The sequence below is a fragment of the Gymnoscopelus braueri genome, assembly GCF_963280865.1.
Source record: "Gymnoscopelus braueri genome assembly, chromosome: 21".
Taxonomy (NCBI): Eukaryota; Metazoa; Chordata; class Actinopteri; order Myctophiformes; family Myctophidae; genus Gymnoscopelus; species Gymnoscopelus braueri.
Genome location: NC_137623.1, coordinates 5,965,445 through 5,988,342, shown reverse-complemented (window position 1 = coordinate 5,988,342; position 22,898 = coordinate 5,965,445). Strand labels below are relative to the sequence as shown.

General features: G+C 40.6%; 1 protein-coding gene across 1 annotated transcript in view; it reads right to left on the bottom strand.

The window, feature by feature from the left end:
- The window catches only part of LOC308077427 (RALY RNA binding protein like), a gene marked incomplete at its 5' end in the record, with an annotated part of 222,190 nt that overhangs the window by 5,536 nt on the left and 193,756 nt on the right, over positions 1-22,898 (bottom strand). The window contains 4 exons of the mRNA XM_080418113.1: positions 2,324-2,440; positions 10,578-10,759; positions 15,647-15,694; positions 18,749-18,824. Of these exons, the coding sequence (XP_080274239.1) occupies positions 2,324-2,440; positions 10,578-10,759; positions 15,647-15,694; positions 18,749-18,824 (423 nt within the window). The remainder of the gene's footprint in view (positions 1-2,323; positions 2,441-10,577; positions 10,760-15,646; positions 15,695-18,748; positions 18,825-22,898) is intronic.

The following is a 22,898-nucleotide window of genomic DNA, read 5'->3' as shown; positions in this document are numbered from 1 at the left end:
AGCAGATCAACAAGCTCACAATGCGTCGCGTTGCGACGCATTGTGAGCTTGTAGATCTGCTATTTTCAAATGGCCGAAACGTATAGTGAGTAATGTGTGTTTTGTAACAATAATCAAAATCTACAAAGTAACTAATAACTAAAGTTTTCCAATAATTGTAGTCGAGTAAAAAAATATTTGCCTCTGAGATGTAGTGGAGTAGAAGTAAAAGTACTGAAAATAGGAAATACTACAGTAAAATAAAAAATACCTCAAAATTGTACTTAACACATTGAATGCCAAGAACGCATATATGCGTTCTTTGCGTTCTTTTGAATCCATCACTTGTGTGCCAAGAACGCATATATGCGTTTAAAAAAAAAAAAAAAAAAAAAAAGATTTAGACTCCCATCCACTTCCTTGTTAACTTAAAACTAAAAAATTCTGTATCTCGGCTCCTGAGTACTTTTTTTTTCTCAATGAAAAATCTCTGGCATAAAACAGCTAAAAAAATCTGAAATAACTCTGGCATTCCATGTGTTAAGTACAGTACTTGAGTAAATGTACCAAGCTTGAAGTCTAAACTGTTTTGCTAGGGTCCATGCCTCTGGTGTTGATATCCCTTTAATTGTGTTCTCTGTTGGGGATACTGCTGGACTGTCTGAAGGACATAAAAGCATGGATGGCCCTTACAGGTTTCATGACATTTCTTTTTCTTTTTTGGTTTTATGACCTCAATTACACCCCAAAAAACTGAACTTTGAACAGTCAAAGAGCAGAGGCGATGATTGACAGGCAAAATCCCTCAACAAAACACCCGCAGGCAATTTATTTTTCTTTCATTGCAGCTAAAAATGCCTCAGAGTCAGAACACAGAGAGAAGATAACCTGCCATGGCTCAATGGAAGGACCATGATACAGTCTTTTAATGTTTTGTAAACCAGCATGTCATGAAACCTTGAACTTTCTGAATTGTAATGAAATTAAAACAGAGGTTATGGTGTTCAGATGAGTTAAAGGTAGGGTAAGTGATATTTTTGGGTGTTTTTATTTGTTTTAAAAGGTTAAAGTACTATATTGTGATAGTAATCATTGCTACAGAGCGTTTGTTCGGTCACAGGGGTCTCTCCAGCTCTTTAGTAAACACAATATAGTACATTTTCAGGTAGGTGACAACATTTAAGCCAATCAGGAGAGAGCACTGAAAATGCATTTTCTGTTTAATAAAGAGCTGGAGAGACATGGAGACTGAACACACACTCTATAGCAATGAGTACTATCACAATATAGAGCTATTTAACACGTATTTTAACTAAAGTAAATCACTTACCCTACCTTTAATAAAAAACCTTCTTCTCCCTATTTTTGGCAAATTTGTCAAATTGTTTGAGATACTTATTTTCTTTTAATTAAAAATAAATAAATGTATATACGAAGACAAAATAAAATGACCAGATTTTTTTTTGCTGCTGGATAGAGTGATGCTGTTGCCTCAGCATGTCCTCTAGTGGAGGACATCTATAAAGACCTCTCTCATAAAGTGAGTGAGAGCTGTAATGGCTCCTGTCTGCTGTTATGACAGAGAGCCCGGTGGTGCTCTTATCTTCCCATAATGTCAGGAAGACAGATTGGCCCCGTGTGTGATATTCATTTTCTCCCCTCAGTGTTGGGGGCGTGGCTAGAGCCCCCCGACCGATGCCCAACTCAGATAGTCCCAGACCACCGATTACCACTTTTTACCAGCTTGCTCGAAGAGCGGCTGGTCTACGAACAGACAGAGCAACTACTCAACACCTATATGACGTGTTTTCAACATCTTTTTCATCATTGTCTGTCCTTTAAGGCAATGGGTGAGACTTCCCATACTCGGTCTCGTCCTCCCATGCTTTGATATCATAACCCTACTAGCAGTGTTGCCAGATTCTGCGAGAGAAATAAGCAACCAGGTGTATGCAAACAAGCCGCACACTTCTTTTTTTTTCTTTTACATTTTTGAAATCTTTTCGCCTATGACAAAATACTGTATTTACACGAGGTAGAAAAGTGGATAAAATTGGGTTACATTGTCTGCATAATCACAGATGTTGTTAAAAAAAAAGTCAAATAATGGCCCGGATTCGCTCGCCTAGCGGTCCGGGCACTTGGGCTCTGGTGTGGCCTGGCAGCGCGTTGCGGGTTGCTGTGTGTCTCCCCGTCTCTCTCTCCCTCTACACTGAAGGCTATCAATAATGGCAGAAAGGCAAAAAAAAATGGGAAAGTAATGGCCAATATATCTGCCAAACCATTAGGGTTTCAGGTTTCAGAGTATTTAATGTCTCCCTGGCATGTGGAGAGCTCCTCTCACCATTCTCGGCTCTCTGCTGCTTCTCGATCTTATCCAGTCGTCCGAGCAGGGAGTCGATCTTCATCTTGATCTGAGTCAGCTCCCGCTTGATGGTTTGAAGCTGGTCCGTCTTCACTGCTGAGGCATGGGAAAATAAACATACAGCACATATTCATTTGTACGTTTTTAGTTTGGCTCTGAGGAAAAAGATCAGTTATTTATTTGGGTAGTGTTATTTTTTAAAGTAGCTTTTTCAGTCATTTTATTTTGAAGTTTCAGTCAAACGTCATCTCAACTTGGTCTCAACCAATCAGATGGTCCCATCCCTTCAGGCTATGGAACGTTGGAATCTCACTCACCGCAAGCTGGCGTATTATTGAATGGGAACTAGATTTTACCAAGCCCCGCCCTGCCTGCCGCGCGATTGGCTGAATGCAAAAACTAGAAAACAAGGACTCTGCCCCCATTCGAATTGCCACATTCGAATAAAGCCCAAAACCCTACATTTTCGACTGGTCTGGTGGCGACTGTCGACCCTAACCCCCTGTGATCGAATCCTGCTCCCGGCACTCTTTTTTTCAGACAACCGCGGACTATTTATTTTGCTGATAAAGTATAGTTTTGGACCGCGTCGGAGGCGCGGCGTCTCAAGTGAACTTGAGCCACGAGAGGCACCACTGAGCGAGCTAAAGCTAGCGAGTTGCCGTGCCAAACGTTGCGAAGTCGTCGTTGAGCGTCGTCCGAGTTGTGTACCGATAGGCACAGCATCGTAAATCGTGTTTTGGGGTGAGCTTTTGCCCCAACTGCCACTCAAAGTGACTATTGGCCAATCACAGCGCGTCTTTTCCGGGACTTGTCAGAATCTAGTTGTATAAAACTATCACACGCAGCAGAGGGCTAGTGTTTAGGCTGACGCTGCCCAAGGGAGAGAGAGAGAGACGGCCAGTGTGAAGCATATGTGTTGCTACGTTGCTAATTTTTCACCTAAAATGTTTTCAGATACATATTTTAGTGTGCTGGTTAAAGGTTATAATTAGTAATAGACCTTCTGGATGTCATCTTGAATGAGATTCAAAACGGAGTAGCTCTGTAATTAAAATCAGCTGTGTTTGGAGGAACGTGCAGCTATGGGAATCACACAGTTGAACAAAATAAAGATTATTTTTTATTCATAAGAGTATCAAAGTCATCACGCAGTACGTTTTCGTTTGACCAGGAAGTAATTATGGTTGGCTTTTTTCGGGACTTTTGATATAAGAATACATAAAAATGTTATGGTTTAAAAAAAAATACATCTATTTTTAGGTATGTCCATATTATGACCACGGATATGCTCTAAAAGTGAAAAAAAAAATTCATCTCACCACATCTTTAACACATTGTGTGCCAAAAACGGTCCGGACCGTTTTTGAGAATCCATGCGGGGAGTGCCGAAAACGGTCCAGACTGTTTTTGACCCAATTTTTTTTTTATACGTGGGGCCCACGTGGGGCGCTTCAACGAAACTTTGGGATCATCCAAGGAGTCTCTGAGAAGGAGAGGCCGGGTGTGGATCCATGTAAAAAATCCTTCCGGTCGGCCGCTCCAATGTTAACTCCTTGACTAAAAGCTTAATATCTCCATTTCTTTTTAACGTGGTGGAAGTGAGACGTTTTCGATCGGCGATCACTCTGCAATGGAGGATCGCGTTAGAAATATTATTGTTCCAGGCGTTAGTCGGGACCCTCCGCCGTCTCGCACGCACGCTTTGTTTACATGCACTTCCGCGTCGGGGCTTCAACAGCACGAAACGTATCAACGTAAGTGGATGGAAGAAATGCAGACACTGAACGTATAATATTTTAATAAACCTCTGGCACCCAATGTGTTAATAGTGCCCTGCCCAGGTAACTCTTCTTTCATAATAATACTGTCCTTTACTGTTGAGCACTGGAGCCCTCTTCTATTCATAATAACTTAGACTTCCCTTTGTGAGCGTATTAATTGCCCTTATACAGTAGCTTGGGGGGATTGACTCTCCTCCATGGGTTTCATTTGCCGTGCAAGAAGCTTATCAGAGATCAGAGGCCATGCAGCACGTTATCATGTGTTAATACTTTGGCCATGGAGCGCTTTTTATCACATCCATCAGCTTAAATTACACTTTATTCAGGGACCAATTGCAAGCAACCCACCCCCCCCCCAACTGTGAACCTGCTTTGGAGATTAGAACATATATACTGTAGGCTTACACCCACCATGCTGTGCAGTTCTATTCCTATCTTACTAGTGCAGGGGTGATGCAACTTTGATGATGGAGAGGGCCACTATATCTCCACACTCACTCCAGAGGGCCACACTGCATAATACTGTCGGGCCATTTTATGTCACACGAAAGTAGCAAGAATAGCTGATCAACAAGCTCAAAACGCGTCGCAGTGCGACGCGTTTTGAGCTTGTAGATCTGCTATTTTTGCTATTGAATTGGAATCCAGATATTTTTTTGTTGCTATTTTTTAAATTGGAATCCTGCATTTAGTTATACTTATGTTAACTTTATGAACTTAAATACAAATACATTGGACATAAAAAAGACAATAGAATTGTAATACTAGTCATTAAGCTACTAGTATAGACTGAAGTAATTAAAGCGGGTCATGTTTGGAATTGTAACAGCTGAAGTCAATAATATATCAGTACTCCGGTATTAATCTGCGGGCCGCATTAAGTGAAGGTGGAGGCCGCATGTATGTACTAGTGCCACTAGCTGTGTATACACACAGCAGTCTTTCATTGGCATTTGATGCAAATAATTCTACGCAATTTCACACTACTGCAGAAATAGTGAACGACACATAAATAGCAACAGTGAGCAGCAGCATATTTGGGGGGGGAGGGGGGGAGGGGGGGGTCAACAGCATTTTTTGATTTCTGTTTCAATTTGCTATTAGGCTATTACACAAAAATAAAGAGAAACAGAGAGAGAGTGCATGAGGGAGAATGAAACAGAAATGAATGGAGGGGTTTCGCTGCTTCATCTCTCTCTCAGCAAAGGGGTCCTTGCTTGGCCTGAAAAAACGTTGACGACCCCTGCTCATAATATCCCAACAATGCACCAAATGCCGAGAGACGTTTTTAAGCATTTTAAGCACGTTTTTAAGCATTTCAATCAAGAGCATCTTACAGTGAATGAGGAGGAAGGTTTCCGTTATAGGCCGTGTGTCCACCAAAGTGTTTTGATCCCAGCTGGATTAATAATGACAATAAAAAAGGAAATTGGATTCCAATCCCAACTTTTACTGTTTGCCATAGATAATTCAATGTTTGGCTAAAGCTGTACATGGATTGTAGTTTGAAATGGATGAGTTGGGAGACTTGACCTTGATATGTCACATGCTAATCACATCCGCTGAGAAGAGCACACAAACAAACAAACACTCAATCCAAAGGACGTCGTCTTTAAGTCAAGCCTCCCGTCTCAGGGATGCTGACATGTGGAAGCACAAGCTGTGCTAAAAAAGGCATTCATAATGAAGAATATATATCGCTGTTGTCGGGCAGAAACCTCTTATCTCCATATTCTAAACTTTTTGAGTTTTTTTTCGTAAATTAATGCCCTACTTGATCACACTACAGCAGTGGTTTTCAACCCTTTTCATATTAACACATCGTGTGCCAGAGGTTTATTAAAATAGGGTACATCCAGTGCCAGCATATCTTCCATCCACTTACGTTGATACGTTTCGTGCTGTAGAAGCCCCGACGCGGAAGTGCATGTAAACAAAGCGTGCGTGCGAGACGGCGGAGGGTCCCGACTAACGCCTGGGAACAATAATATCTCTAACGCGATCCTCCATTGCAGAGTGATCGCCGATCGAAAACGGCTCACTTCCACCCCGTTAAAAATAAATGGGAGATATTAAGCTTTTAGTCAAGGAGTTAACATTGGAGCGGACGAACGGAAGCATTTTTTGACATGGATCCACAGCCGGCCTCTCCTTCTCAGAGACTCCTTGGGATGATCCCAAAGTTTCGTTAGAGCGCCCCCACGTGGGAGAAATATATTTTAAACAATTTGTTAACTTTTTTTTGTAAATTAACACCCTATACTTGATCATACTACAGCAGTGGTTTTCAACCAAGGTCAAGGTCCATTATTTATTCAGCATTTGAGCCACGGAACCACCGTTTGATGAGATTCAGACTCTCAGACCCAAGACTTGTTGTCGTCGAATAAGATTTTGTCCACAATTCCATCCATGCTGTATTAATGTTGGTACCATTAGGAGAGATAACAGGCAAACGTTGATCAAAATAACAATTATTTAATTAAGTAATGCAGATGTTTAACAATTATTTACTCTTGAGCGTAAAATGAAACCAAATGGACCCGTAAGGGTCCATTTGGTTTCATTTTACGCTCTCAAGAGTTAAAGATCTATAAGGGTCCATTTGGTTAACAACTTTCTATCATTTAGCTGGGGACCACCTGGAACCCCCTCAAGGACCACTGGTGGTCCCCGGACCACTGGTTGAGAACCACTGTTACTACAGTGTCACACAAAAGCATCAAAAGTAGCAGATCTACAAGTCGACGCGCTTTGAGCTTTGTAGATCTGCTACTTTTGCTGTTTTTGAGTGGTGCCAGCCACTCCTACACTTGACCGTGTGTGTGGGTCCGTCTGTCCGTCCGTCCGTTTGAGCACGGCCTCAACAGCTGCAGCTGATTGCAACACAAGGATGCAACCAGTTACACTAATTCAAAGGCACCACTCTCTTCACACTGGGTGTGATTTTTGAATTTGAATCCTGAAAAGTACCAGTTTTTTGGACATATGAGGTTTCCCGACCCCGACAGAGAGAGACGATATGGTAATCTTCCCCTGAATCGGCAGTGCAAAGTGTGTCATGTTTTGAGGAAAGGGGTGGAAAATAAACAGACATCATCACAAGCTGAGAGGAAAACATGAAATTCTCTTTGACACCTATATATGACATCCTGAGTCGAGTAGTAAACAAACCTCACTGCTTCCCATCGAGCATTTGACCCAGAAATACAGGTTTTTTCCCCCACAAAACTCTTCTTACATTTCTAATATATTCATAGTGTAGTGTTTCTCAACGGGGGGGGGGGGGGGGGTATACAGCTTAATATATTCATGTGCTTATTTTCTTCATTTCATCCTAGACTCTTTGGCATTAACTCTGCAGTACACAGTACAGCCCCCTAGTGGGCGTACAAATGAGTTCAGGGGGGGCGCTGGAAGGGGGGCATTGAGTTGCTCTTAGTGGGAACGGGGGGGGGGGGGGTTAATTTATTCGAGTGCATATTTTCTTCATTTCATCCTAGACTTTTTGGCATTAACTCTTTAAGACCGGGAGAAGCATCTGTGTCATTTCTTGATTTGAGCTAAAAGGCATTATTTTACACTTTGGCTATTCAAAAATAGCAGAAAAAAAAAGTTGGAGAACCACTGACATAGCAACATACGTTTAAAAAAAATTAACTGTTAGGATTTAGAAGACATTTTGTAGAATCGGCCTCAGGTTGTAATGGGTTTACTCTGCAGTAAAAATTGGATGATGATTAGCTAGGGGGACGTCACGCTTTTCCCCCCTGATTCTACGAGACTCGGATACGTCTTTTAAAGCGATCGGGGGATTGATCGTACTGGAGATAAATATTCTATGATTTTTCAGTGGCTATAGCAAACAATGTTTTATATGATTATGCTTATACTACAACAAGTGTCATACAATGGACATACAAAGACGATGAACTCATTAATTGCAATCGTTAATCGTCAACTGAAATGTCATATCGTGACAGTACAGTATGACAGGGGCGCCGATTTATGTCCGTTATTTTGGGTGCAGTGCGTGCGCGCGCGTAGAGTGCGCGGCCAGTGCGTGCGCGCACTCTACGCGCGCGCGTAAATGTGTGGTAATTTTCCGGGTTGGTTACCTTTTTGCCCGGTTATTTCGTTAATTTGGTACAAAAAAATGTACTCCATGAAGTGTAGATGTCGGAGGTTTTTTCTTTTTCTTTTTTTTGTGATGAGTTTGTGATGGGTGCTTGTCATTTCCCCTGGGTGCTTTATCCCAGAGGCACCCACAGTATCGGCGGCGCCCTTGCAGTATGAGGCAGATAGCCTTTCCGAAAATCGACCCACATTTGGACCGTGCACACGCACAGTGCACACACTGAGTTTGTTATTTCAGCATCATCTGAGCTGGCTCTGGGCAGTTTGCTTGTTGTCCTTTGATGATAAGAAAGTGTGGAGCGGTTTCTAATTTATCAGTGGCTGCAGGCTCTCTTCCTTTGTGCTATCAGCCACATTAAGCTGCAGAATGGGAAACATACACAGTCTGATCCACCATCGCTGCATCAGCACCAGATAGACAGATAGTTCTGCTTAATAAGGGGGAACGGATTTTTTTTTAATAAAGACCCATGACACTTTAGCTTTAGGGAATCTAATTTCAGGATATATCAAGATGACCACAGGTAGGGTCAGTGGTCTGTAGAGATGGACATGGACAAAAGAAGAGTCTGTGATTTGATGAATTGAATACATAGGACCACAATGGAAAGCCCTCAGGGCTCACAACTACAGCTCACAACGCCTCGCAGCGCGAAGGCGTTGTGAGCTTGTAGTTCGGCTATTTTCAGTGAAGAGGTTTGGTGTACACTGATGATGTAAAACGAGTCTACGAAGCTACAAAATCTATAAAGAAGTTTAATCTGCGACACTATTTCATACAATATGTAATGGGGTCCCTGTTTCATCTCTCTGACAGCTAAGGGGTCCTTGGCCTGAAAAGCTTTGAAGACCCCTGGCATTAATGGTTACAACTACCCCATGTTCTCCCACACAACAGTGTAACCTTGTTATTTTTGCTATCTAATCCATCGAGGCCAAAACCAATACTTAAAGCAATCTTTCACCATAGTGGTTCGAGCAAATGAGTCTGCCAGACTAAAAACACCACTGCCTGCCCTAGACATGGAGGAGAGAGGTCATTGATTCTGTCCAAACACAGGCTGGGAAATGTGCCCCACCCCCCCCCCCCCCTGGTCTCCAGTGAGACCAGAGCGAGCGGTTCCCCCTGACAGGATCTCAACAAGCTGCTGGGGTTAGATAAAAAAAGCTGCTCTAAAACATACAGCAATGAAACAAATTATAAAAAAAGGTCATGGATGAAGAAGACTAATGTTTAGGAAAACACACACTGCAGCTCTGCATGCAGCAGGGATGGCCCAGATCTCACACTTAATCCATTAAGACCAGGAAAGCATCTGTGTCATTTTTTTGGGCGGTGAAACCGCCCCTATAAGTGAGGTTTGGAAATTTGTACAATTATCTTGGGCAGTGAAACCGCCCCTATAAGTGAGGTTTGGAAATTTGTACAATTATCCTGCGCTGTGATTGGCCAATCACAATCTATTCAGGACTGTGATTGGCCAGTGTCACATGACACATGTGCATATCCCTATATAAGAAACCATAACTTTAAAAAAAACATAAATTTGTTTTTTTAAAGTTATGGTTTCGTCCATCATAAAGAGTGTTTCAATAAATGTATTTATCTTTTGTACATGATTGGTTGACTCCATTCAGTATTGTGATTAGCTGGCAAGACAGATAGATATATTATCTGCTATATCTGCAGATCTATTATCTGCATAGCACGGCACCGAGTGCCGCGCTATGAGCTTGTAGATCTGCTATTTAAAAAAATTTGGAGCACCACTGATATAGCAACATACTGTTAGGATTTAGATTTTTTTTTATAGATATGTATTTGGCCGCGGACCCCCATCTGAAAATATTTTGTTCCAGGGAGACAAAACACAGATGAGTCCTCCTAAGCAATGGGAAGGGAACAGATGGGTCCTCCTAAGCAATGGGAAGAGAACTGCGACGGATGGGCTGAATAATTGACAGAGGAGCGTCCGCTTTATGCTTGATTATGATGATGTTACAATCTGGCTGTGTGGTTTGATATTCGATCGATATTAATACATATTTTACAGACGGCAAGAAAATCTATTACTGCTGAATCATGCCATCCCATATTTTTTTTCCAAAGTAGACTCATGGCTATGAATTTTAAATGAGCTCAATACTGAAGAAGAGATGAGAGGAGAGAATAGAAGTTATATCTGAGATGTGGAGAGGAGAGGAGAGGAGAGGAGAGGAGAGGAGAGGAGAGGAGAGGAGAGGAGAGGAGAGGAGAGGGGAGAGATCAATACAAGACAAGAAAGAGAGCGAGCACATTTAGATGGACGTACGTTTGAGTCCAGAAGAGGAAGAGGAGGTGGGGGGTCTGGAGGATGACGAAGAGGAGGAAGAGGACGTCTTGAGGGGGAAAGACGTCTTCCCGCGGCGCGAGGAGGGAGCTAGGACCCTGGAGCGCTTCAGAGGGACCACCGCCCTGGGGGGAGGAGCCACCCTGCCGTGGTAGTCAAACAACCTGAAGAAGAACGAGAACACATGTTAGTCTCTTCTACCCCGGAGTTGAACCTGGTTTCCTGTGCAAGTGCTGACATTTTTACCATTGAGCTAATAGAGCCTGCCTGCTTGCTCAGGGGATACATTGAATCTTGAACATACTCTACCATACAAATTGGACAGAATTACATTTTATTCATAAAGCATAATTACATACATAATGCCGCTTTGATTTAACTCTTAATTGTACTTAAAATGATCACTAATGCACCACTTCATTCTACAATGAGCCCCATTTCCAGTGTAACTTGATTCATCAACCTATGAGAACGTTTGTTACGGCACAGGAACAATAGTGACGTTTGTCACTGTTGGAAAAATCCCTAATATACGAATCAATGTACTTCACCATGATCTAGCAAGCCAGGGTATTGTACATTGTAAAGGTCGTAACACACGGCAAGCAGTTCACGCGGGCGTCACCGCTCGGATGAGCGGTGATCGCACCGCGATCATTGTTGTTTTGTCCTCCTGCGCGGTGCGGTGAAAACAAAAGCTCACCACAATCCAGCTCTTGCCGCCCGCGCGTGCACAAACGAGCACGCGTGCGAAAGCATCACGGGACAGCGCCCGCTCGCCTCACTGCCCCTCAACTTGTCCGCGCGTCCCAAATAAATCGCCCGCCTCTCATTGAAAATGAATTACATAGGCGCGTTACAAAGGACCTTTAGAGTTTATAACACGTAAATTGTGTTGGCCAATATGCAGGTCATTATTACACTGCAAGACGGGTACATAAAGTGCAACTTTTTCATACTATCAGTAGAAAACTTTCGCACGACTGATTAAAACTCTGAAAAGCAAGGTGAAACGCAGGGGTGGAAAAAGTACTCAAATTCTTTAAATAAGTAAAAGTACCAATACTGCAATATAAAAATACTCTGTTACAAGTAAAAGTCCAAAATTAGAAATTTACTTGAGTAAAAGTACAAAAGTATTGGCATCAAAATGTACTTAAAGTACCAAAAGTAAAAGTACTAATTATTTGAAAATAGCCGATCTACAAGCTCACAACGCGTCGCGATGCGACGCGTTGTGAGCTTGTAGATCTGCTATTTTCAAATAGCCTATGTATAAAATAGGGCTAAAGTGGTTAATATATGTTTCATTACATCATAGTTTATATCTGAAAAGTAACTAGTAACTAAAGTTTTCAAATAATTGTAGTGGAGTAAAAGTACAATATTTGCCTCTGAGATGTAGTGGAGTAGAAGTAAAAATATTTGAAATTGGAAATACTCAAGTAAAGTACAAATACCTCAAAATTGTACTTAAGTACAGTACTTAAGTAAATGTACTTAGTTACTTTCCACCACTGGTGAAACGGTAAACAACATCAACCACAAAAAAAAGATTACCCAACTCAAAGTGTTCCTTTTATATTGTAGCATTGCAATTGGACGCTTCCATTAAATTGTAAACCACATTGTGCAATACATCTTTTATATGGTCTCTGTCGGGTGGAAACCTCATTATGTCCAAAACTGTTACTTTTCAGGATTCAAATAAAAAAATAGTAAAAAAGTAGCAGATCTACAAGCTACACACGTCGCGCCGCGTTCCGAGCTTGTAGATCTGCTAAGTGATGCTTTTGTGTGACGCTGTAGTTCAAGTATGGGCCGTTAATTTACTAAGAAAACACAAAAAGTACCCCAAAAAAATGGTGATACACGGTTTCTGCCCAAAAGCGACGATATGCTCACACAAAACATCTATTGATTAGCCTCAGGTCGACATAGTAATAAACGGTCTATATTTCACAGCATATAGAACCCCATTGTGAAAAGCTGTTGTCTGTTCCCCGTATTATACTATATCTCTAAGGCAATGTCTATGGAGCGCTCTCTCTCTCTCTCTCTCTCTCTCTCTCTCTCTCTCTCTCTCTCTCTCTCTCTCTCTCTCTCTCTCTCTCTCTCTCTCTCTCTCTCCTCTCTCTCTCTCTCTCTCTCTCTCTCTCTCTCTCTCGCTCTCTCTCTCCACACACACTATAAACTGAAGCATTATTATACACACATACACCCAGTGTTCAATCTGTATAGCTTCCACGAGTAAACGTTCCATTCCTTTTCTCCATGGAGAATTGTATTATCGACTATAATGTCCTTACAATCTAATGTAGACGCTTATACCACGAGGCTCCTGGCTGTAAAAAGATGCTATAATGTTCTTTTATCGAAGCAACAATGTCTGTATCCAATCAATCTACTTTAAACCCCTTAAAGCAGCACTATGTAACTTTACACTTCTACCCCGGATTTGAACCAGGTTTCCTGAATCCAGGATTTGTTTTAGTTTTACCATTAAGCTAATAGAGCCTGTCTGCTTGCTCAGGGGATAAATTGAATCTTTGACCATCAGGTCAAAAAAATTGTGTCAGATTCTGTGTCTAGGTGAGACATGAACTTTGACACGATCTAAATGTGTCACGATCTGTTTCCCCTGTTGTGTTTTATTGTATTTGTTGTTTCCTAGTTATAACTGTATAGTTCGCTTGAGACTGCGCGCCTCCGTCGCGGTCGGGTCCAAAACTATACTTTATCGGCGAAAAAATGTAGTCCGCGGTTGTTAGAGAAAGTATTTTCCCAAGCGGGAATCGAACCTAGACTCCCAATAGTAGTGAGTTGGAAGTCCAATGATTAGTGAGGTGCACCACTAAGGCCAGTGCTGAGATTGGGTATTCGGGCTGTATTAAAATGTGACGTCCTAACTCTTTTAATGTAGAAGAAAAAAGTCCCTCCCGGGCGCCCGCCCAATAGGGCGGGTCGCCCCCTTCGGGGCGAGGCGTCCCACCCACTACAAATACGCTGTGCACTACCATATATAGCCTTGTGCAACCTGTCCTGTGATTGGTCAGTGTTTCAACCATGTGTCCTCTTAGTCCCCCAGCCTATCCCAGTGTTGATTGTCCTGTTGAGTTCACCTGTGTCTCGTTAGTCCTCGTGTATTTACACTCCCCTGTTCCCCGTAGGTCTTTGCTAGTTCATGGTCTATTGTTACGTGTTGTATGTCTTGAGTTCAGTTCCTATTGTTTGTAATCCTTGGTTTCGAGTTATTAAACACTTTGAACCGACCTGTTCGGCCTCTGCCTCATCCTGCATTTGGGTCCTACATTCTGCCCTGACTCAAACCGTGACTAAATGTGAGCTTGTAGATCGGCTATTTCCACTATCAATGTTTTTTTTATAAGTATAAAGTTATTCAATATATCAGTCATTTCTTTGTATGTTTAGGTTATTTATCATATCTGCCCTGTGTAACTTCAAGAGCCAAACAGATGTATTTTTCATTCATAATGTTCCAGTGTTCAATGACAGAAACACAATTAAATAGTTAATCACTATTATTTGTGTGACAATAAATCGTCATGTTAACGTTTCATAAACCTGACAGCCCTAAGCAGGGAGAAAACAGCCACAAACATGCATGCACGCACACGCACGCACACACTTACATCGAGCCCTGCACACAACACTCATAAAATGAACCAATCCCTCCTAGCCATTATCCTTCGCAAAAAAAAAACAGTAGAGGAATGGCAACAGGAAAAGTGTTAGATGTCAAACGGAGGTTTCAACTCTGTCTACTTCAATCACGCTCTGAGAGAGAGAGAGAGAGAGAGAGAGAGAGAGAGAGAGAGAGAGAGAGAGAGAGAGAGAGAGAGAGAGAGAGAGAGAGAGAGAGAGAGAGAGAGAGAGAGAGAGAGAGAGAGAGAGTTTGACATTTATAAAATGTCTCCTCTGATAAATGCTTTGATCACTGGCTAAAGAAATGAGAGGGAAAACAAGAGCGCCTTTCATCATGGAGTCTGAGAGAGAGAGAGAGAGAGAGAGAGAGAGAGAGAGAGAGAGAGAGAGAGAGAGAGAGAGAGAGAGAGAGAGAGAGAGAGAGAGAGCAGCACGCTTCATGTGCTCTGATGCCTCTTCAGGCCATTTGCATTTTATTTAAAGTCTTTCAAGGTGACTGAGAAATCAATTTAGAGGATTTGGATGGGGGACGACATGTTGTATCAAAATAACTGTATAGAATGCATACACTACTATGCACCAAATACCTAGCCTGTTATCCAGCCTGATTCACTACGATCGGCAGATTTTTTTTTTCTCACTTAGCGAGTGAGAAACAAAATCCGCCGAACGTAGCGAAGCTGTCTGGATCCCAGGCTACCAAATACCAGTGATGGAAGAAGTACTCACATTCTTTACTTAAGTAAAATAATCAATACTGCAATATAGAAATACTCTGTTACAAGTAAAAGTCCGGAATCTAAATTTACTGGAGAAAAAAAAGGGTAAAAAAGTATCGGTATCAAAATGTACTAGCAAAAGTAGAAAGTACTCATTATGCAGAATGTCCCGTTTCACAGAATATAATGTATACAAATCTGTTGAAAATAGCAGATCTACAAGCTCACAATGCGTCGCATTGCGACACATTGTGAGCTTGTAGATCTGCTTTTTTCAAATGGCCGAAATGTATATACATGTAGGGTTGACGTGGTTAATGTATGTTTTGTAATAATAATCTAAATCTGCAAAGTAACTAGTAACTAAAGTTTTCAAATAATTGTAGTGGAGTAAAAGTACAATATTTGCCTCTGAGATGTAGTGGAGTAGAAGTAAAAAATACCTCAAAATTACAGTACTTGATTAAATGTACTAATTGTACTACTTTCATTGCATCTTTATTTCTTCTATTTAGATTATAGTGTTTGTAAAGTTGATGTAATTAATGTTTTTGTTCAAATCTTTGGCTGTGTCGGACCCCAGGAAGATTAACAAAACAAGGTCATAAACAATAAAACATTGACAAACATGTTGACATTAAAGAGTAAAATATGAGCGATACATACCGGTTGTAGAAATCCTCTCTGTAGTACTCATAATCAAATTCATAACCACTGTAAAGAAAGGAGAGAGAGAGAGCAGATGAAAACCGTTATATTGTTTTGATTCAAATGGACAAACTGCACAGTTCTATGTGATCACAGGTTCTGGCGGTAAGCCATGGCCGCCCTACCATGCAAAACTAACAGACAGCATCTATTCTGAAGTGGCTTCAGGGAAAACACACACTGCATGAAAAGAGGCATTAATGGGCAAATTCGGGCAATTGCAGTTGCTCAGTAAACCCGCAGTTTGCTGGTGTTTTTGTATGTCATTGGAAATTTACAGTTGAAAATGTTTACTGTGAAATTTGTCTATATACATTTGGAAATCAGTGATTTACCGTTCCTCTGCCAGACAAAGACCCAGCAGGAGACTGGCCATTTCCTTTGACATCCAAATTCACTCTTTGTTTAAAGAGGGGGTCTCTCTCTCCCTCTCCCTCTCCCTCTCCCCATTGCCAAAGCAAAAATGGAACAAAACAAAAATATAATTTTAAATATTTTTGTTAAGGGCTTAATTTGTTAATCTTTTTTTTTGTATAATCTAAGTGAATAAGAACATTTCCCATATCTGTCCCAAGAATACAATAGTAATGTAGATGTCGTGATGAGGACAGGTTAACAGGAAGAGGGTGTTTTATCGAGCAAGAGATTTTCAGGTTTAAATAGCCGGAAACCTTGTTTTTTGCGCAGTGACAGTCATGATGAAAGAATTACAAGACCTGTATCTTGTCTTACTGTATATATACAATGTACTGTGGGTGTGGAACAGCCTACCAGAGCATGTAGTTGATTCCATCACAGACAAGCCTTTATAAATGCAGAGCTCATAGACATCTCCTGACCACACCCCTCACACTGACTGTTGAGCTGCAGTGAACCATGTGATTGGCCAATGGATGGATACGTTATCTTACTTGGCTATTGTTCACAATTGCATAAAAAAAGAAGGGAAAAAAAGAGAAAATAACTTGCCCTTCTCAGAATGCCAATTATAACATATAACATTAAATTAAAAATGTACTTGAGTAAAAGTACAAAAGTATTGGCATCACAATGTAATTAAAGAACCAAAAGTGAAAGTACTCATTATGCAGAATGTCCCATTTCAAGTTTTTACATGTATAAAGATCTTTTGAAAATAGCAGATCTACAAGCTCACAATGCGTCGCATCGCAACGCATTGTGAGCTTGTAGATCGACTATTTTCAAATGGCCAAAATGTATATAGGGCTGAAGTGGTTAATGTATCTTTTGTAATAATAATCAAAATCTACAAAGTAACTAAAGTTTTCCAATAATTGTAGTGGAGCAAAAGTACAATAATTGCCTCTGAGATGTAGTGGAGTAGAAGTAAAATTATTGGAAATCGGAAACACTCAGTAAAGTAAAAAATACCTCAAAATTGTACTTAGCTACAGTACTTGAGTAAATGTACTTAGTTACTTTACACCACTGGCAATTACTGCACCCTGAAATCTGCTCCTGCAGGGTGAGGGAAATATCCAAGGCCTTCTGCTATATTAGACCATGGTAAACATAAACAAACGATCGGTTCCAGCGAGTAAGGATTATGGAAATATATGCCCCGGCCTTCTGTCATATTATTATGACCCAGGGGAAAACAAACTTTCAACTTCGAAGAAATGTGTACGAGGCAGAAACTGCAGGGTCACGCTTAATGAAGCTTACACAACAACGTTTCCTCTGAGAATTAAAGGAGTAGTTCACCCCCAAAATGACTTATTTTCTATCAATTACACACCCCATGAAGCCTTGAATCCATGGATTTCTTTTCGTTTTCCCTAAGCCAATAATTTGATGACAGGGTCATCGGTCAGTAGGAGACTCGATTTAGTCGCCTACCGGAGACTCCGCCAGTCATCAAATCATTGGCTCAGGAATGTGAGAAAAACGAAGACTTCATGGGGTGTGTAATTGGTAAATAATAAGAATTGTTTTGGGTGAACTACTCACGTATTTCTTTTAGGTTTTCTGACCTCAATTACACCCAAAAAAACAGAACTTTGAACACTCAGTGGAATTTCTATGGTCTGGGGTTTTCTGAACGATTAGGCTCAGAAAAGTGCTGTGATTGGCCGTTGGACTTTGACGTCATAGTACATTAATTCCTCCCCTTTCTTTCACCTTTGGGGGGGGGGCGGAGCAGATATTGATTGACAGGCAACATCCCTCAACAGCGACACCCGCAGGCACATATTTTAATTGCAGCTGAAAAGGCCTCAGAACACAGAGAGAAACAAACCTGCCATGGCTCACTGGAGTGGATTTTTCAGTTAAAACCTTTTAATACACATTTGAAGGACCAAGACTAAGACTTTTAATGTTTTGTAAACCAACATGTGATGAAACCTAAAAGTCTGATTTATAGTTAGCAGTGGTGGAGAAAGTACTACAATTCTTTACTTAAGTAAAAGTACCAATACTCAATACTCTGTTACAAGTAAAAGTCCATAATTCAAAATTTACTTGAGCAAAAGTACGAAAGTATTGGCATCAAAATGTACTTAAAGTACCAAAAGTGAAAGTACTAAATATTTGAAAATAGCAGATCTACAAGCTCTCAACGCGTCGCGATGCGACGCGTTGTGAGCTTGTAGATCTGCTATTTTCAAATAGCCTATGTATAAAATAGGGCTAAAGTGGTTAATGTATGTTTTATTATATCATGATTTATATCTGAAGAGTAACTAAAGTTTTCAAATAATTGTAGTGGAGTAAAAGTACAATATTTACCTCTGAGATGTAGTGGAGTAGAAGTAAAAGTATTGGAAATTGGAAATACTCAAGTAAAGTACAAGTTCCTCAAAATCGTACTTAAGTACAGTACTTAAGTAAATGTACTTTGTTACTTTCCACCACTGATAGTTAGTTGTATAGTTAGTTGTATGACGCTGAAAAGAGGGGCTATTTCTGCAGGGCTGTGTGGGATAAACAAATCAAGCCAGCAAAATCCACTGGACACAAACTCAAGAAGAAAAGATGAACTGAACCTATTATATACAGAACTAAAGTGTTTATGACATTTATACAAACTTACTGTACCTGTACACAGCTGAGAGAGGTCGTTTGTTCCCCGGCTTGGGTCTGTACGGCTTGGGTTCGCCGGCCATGTTGATGTCTGGGAAAAAGTACACACACACACGCACACGCACACACACACACACACACACACACACACACACACACACACACACACACACACACACACACACACACACACACACACACACACCATTTAGTCAAACGTCCTGAAGGTCAAGATTCAATTTATCCCCTGAGCAAGCAGGACGTCTCTATTATCTCAATGGTAAAACATTTCAGCACTTTCAGCAGGAAACCAGGTTTAAATCCGGTGTAGAAGAGGAAAGTTACATAGTGCAGCTTAAGCGTCTTCGAGGACAGACAGGTATCGTCAGCGTATAGTTCATGGCATCGATTTGACCTTGTGAGAATAATAATAATAATAATAAACTTTATTTGTATAGCACCTTTCATGACATGAAATGCAGCTCAAAGTGCTTTACAGAGCAAGGATACAATTACAGTTAGAACCAATTTAACAATAAAGCAAACAAAAATAAAATAAAATAAAATAAAAGCAGTAAAATGCAGTAAAATGCAGTGGCCCTCGCCACTACACAACTACAACACCAATGGATATAACTTAAATGTAGTGACCACTGTCCTCTACAACACAGCTAAAGAAATATCCACACTTCACACAATTGCCAATATTACATGTGTACCTTGTGTACCTTAGTAATATATCTTCACACAATTGTCAATATTACACCTTAGTAATATATTTTCACTTAGTAATATTACACCTTAGTAATATATTTTCACCATGTTTACCACGTGTGGACTAGCCCAGGGGATCTGCTAACTTATCACATCCAAACCCCACACCGTACACCCCTGAGAATGATATCGGGGTTATACAAGATATATAGAATAAACATAGACAAAAGGATCTGCCCTGGAGGGTCCACAACGTGTCGACGTGCTAAAAATAAAATAAAATAAAATAAAAGCAGTAAAATGCAGTAAAATGCTGCATTCACATTTGCAGCAAAGCTATAAAGCGGCCAAGTGTGTCACCGTCAACGTATTGTTCAAGCCACACGAGTGAAGGAGAAGGGTAGAGGGTTAAATACCACAGTGACAACTGAAAAACTGCAAGAATTCGTTTTTCTTCCATTTACGGAACCGAGCGGGAATTGTTGGGGAAGAGAATAAGGTGCCTGAAGGGGCAGCGCTTTCCAATTTGGAGAATTCTTCTTCTTGGAAAATCCTTGACATTACATTGATGAGTTCATCAATGTATACTGCCATATCTTGCACACAGACTTAGGTGTTTGGAAGGAGGCGAGTGGACAATTTGTTCAGGGGTGGTATATACGGTGTGAACACTGTATAGCGTTGTGTCAAAACTTCGTTGGATGCAGTTGCAGTGGTGGAAAGTAACTAAGTACATGTACTCAAATACTGTACTTAAGTACAATGTTGAGGTATTTTTACTTTACTGGAGTATTTCCAATTTTCAGTACTTTTACATCTACTCCACTACATCTCAGAGGCAATTATTTGAAAACTTTAGTTACTAGTTACTTTGTAGATATAAATCATTACATTAAAAACATACATTAATCACTTTAGCCCTATTTTATACCTCGGCTATTTGAAAATGGCCGATCTACAAGCTCACAACGCGTCGCGATGCGAAGGGTTGTGAGCTTGTAGATCTGCTATTTTCAAACATTTTAGTACTTTTACTTTTGGTACTTTAAGTAGCCTACATACCAAAGCATACCAATACTTTTGTACTTTTAGTCAAGTAAATCTTTTGTTCCGTACTGTTACTTGTAACAGAGTACTTCTACACTGCAATATTGATACTTTTACTTAAGTAAAACATTTGAGTACTTTTTCCACCACTGGTGGTATACGGTGTGGACACTGTAGCCTTGTGTCAAAACCTTGTTGGATGCAATTATGAATAAAAGTGCCGTACCCTGGAATAACATTTGCGGTTGAAAACACATCTCTGTCTCTCTTTTGGTAGCGCTCTAGTATCCTGTCTCCTTTCAGTCCGTTGAGCAATACTAACCGCTTAAAAGCCCATACTTTCATGTCAAATAGCAAACATCGCCGATCTAACAAGATCACAATTTATTGATACGTTTATTTAGGAGGGACAGCACATATTAATGAACACCACACATACATTGCAATGTAAATACGCCAGATTTAGCAAGAATACTAATTTCCATCTGTAGTCCCCGATACAGAAAAAAAGCAACATTACAACAAGAGCACATATAAACATTACTAAAAGGGTACAAACAGAAGAGAAAAAAAGCAAAAGTAAAAAAGGCCTAGTTTTTACCTAAAATACCAGAGACTCTGGTAAACTAGAAAGGACAAAAAAAACTACATTTAAGCCTATTTAAAAATGTTCACATGTTTGATTGTCCATGATCCATCCTTTTAGACATTGAAAGATATAAATAATGGACTCTCTCTTATGTTAGTGGGTAGATTGTTCCAAATTGTGCTTCCTTGAACTGAAAAGGAATTTTGCAATGAAAAACAACCAACGAAACACGGTTCATGTACTTAACCATAATACTTTCAAATAGAATGAATAGAAGAGGAAGAAGAAGAAGAAGAAGAAGAAGAAGAAGAAGAAGAAGAAGAAGAAGAAGAAGAAGAAGAAGAAGAAGAAGAAGAAGAAGAAGAAGAAGAAGAAGAAGAAGAAGAAGAAGAAGAAGAAGAAGAAGTGTAATTAAAGTCATAGCGTTTTATAGCTGCCAGTGTGTAGAAAGTCACGTATTCAACAGAACGTGCCAAGGTCGCCCTGCTTGAGCACGGTAACACAACCCTGCCCTTCGTCGTTGCAAGTCACTCTTGATAAGGAAGGACATTAATGTGTACTTTGTGGTGAATTTCCCTGACGGCGCCTGTTTGCTCATTATAATCGGTGTCACCCTCAGAATGTCACGTCTGAGCAGATGAGTTAGCTTCAATCATCTATGTTGTCACACTTGGTTCCTCCTCACATGTAAAGAACAGCCGAACCCGGGTGTGAAATATAGCAGCAGGTTGTTAATATAATTCTGGCAGACATGCATAAGCCCTGAGCTGTTCCACAGTATATATATATATATATATATATACTACCCACTTACTATTGCTCTGGAACGCTGCATGGCCCAATGTCGCAATGCATGCAAATGTGTGTGTGCTTGTGCATGTTTGCAGGGGTGGTGTAAAGTAACTAAGTACATTTACTCAAGTACTGTACTTAAGTTCAATTTTGAGGTATCTGTACTTTACTTGAGTATTTCCAATTTTCAGTACTTTTACTTGTACTCCACTACATCTCAGAGGCAAATATTATACTTTTACTCCACCACAGTTATATGAAAACTTTAGTTACTAGTTACTAGATTTTGATTATTATTACAAAATATGCATGAACCACTTTATCCCTATATACTTCGGCTATTTGAAAATAGCAGATCTACAAGCTCACAACGCGTCGCAAAGCGACACGTTGTGAGCTTGTAGATCTGCTATTTTCAAAAGATTTGTATACATATTGAACTCGTGAAATGGGACATTCTGCACATTGAGTATACTTTTACTGTTTGTACTTTATACATTTTGATGCCAATACTTATGTACTTTTACTCAAGTACGTTTTTAATATGTTGAAATGCCTCTGATATAAAATCTTGGATGAATACAAACTTTCTCACTCTGAACGAAAGCAAGACCGAAGTCATCATCTTCAACAATAACCCTAGCTCACCCATCACCCCACTCGGCCCCCTCAGTGATAACATCCGTTCCTCAGTTAAGAGCCTTGGTGTCACCTTTGACAATAACCTCAAATTCGACAAGCATATTAGCTCCGTGGTCAAGGCTAGCTTCTTTCAGCTTAGGCTTCTAGCCAGGGCAAAGGCCTATCTGCCCCCGTATCGAGAGAGAGTCGTCCACGCTTTTATTTTAACTAGACTAGACTACTGTAATGCTCTCTATGCAGGCATTGATCAGTCAGCTATCAGGCGTCTTCAGCTTGTGCAAAATGCCGCCGCCCGCCTCCTCACCAACACCAATAGGCGGGACCATATCACCCCAGTCCTCGCCTCCCTCCACTGGCTCCCTGTCCACTTCAGAATTGATT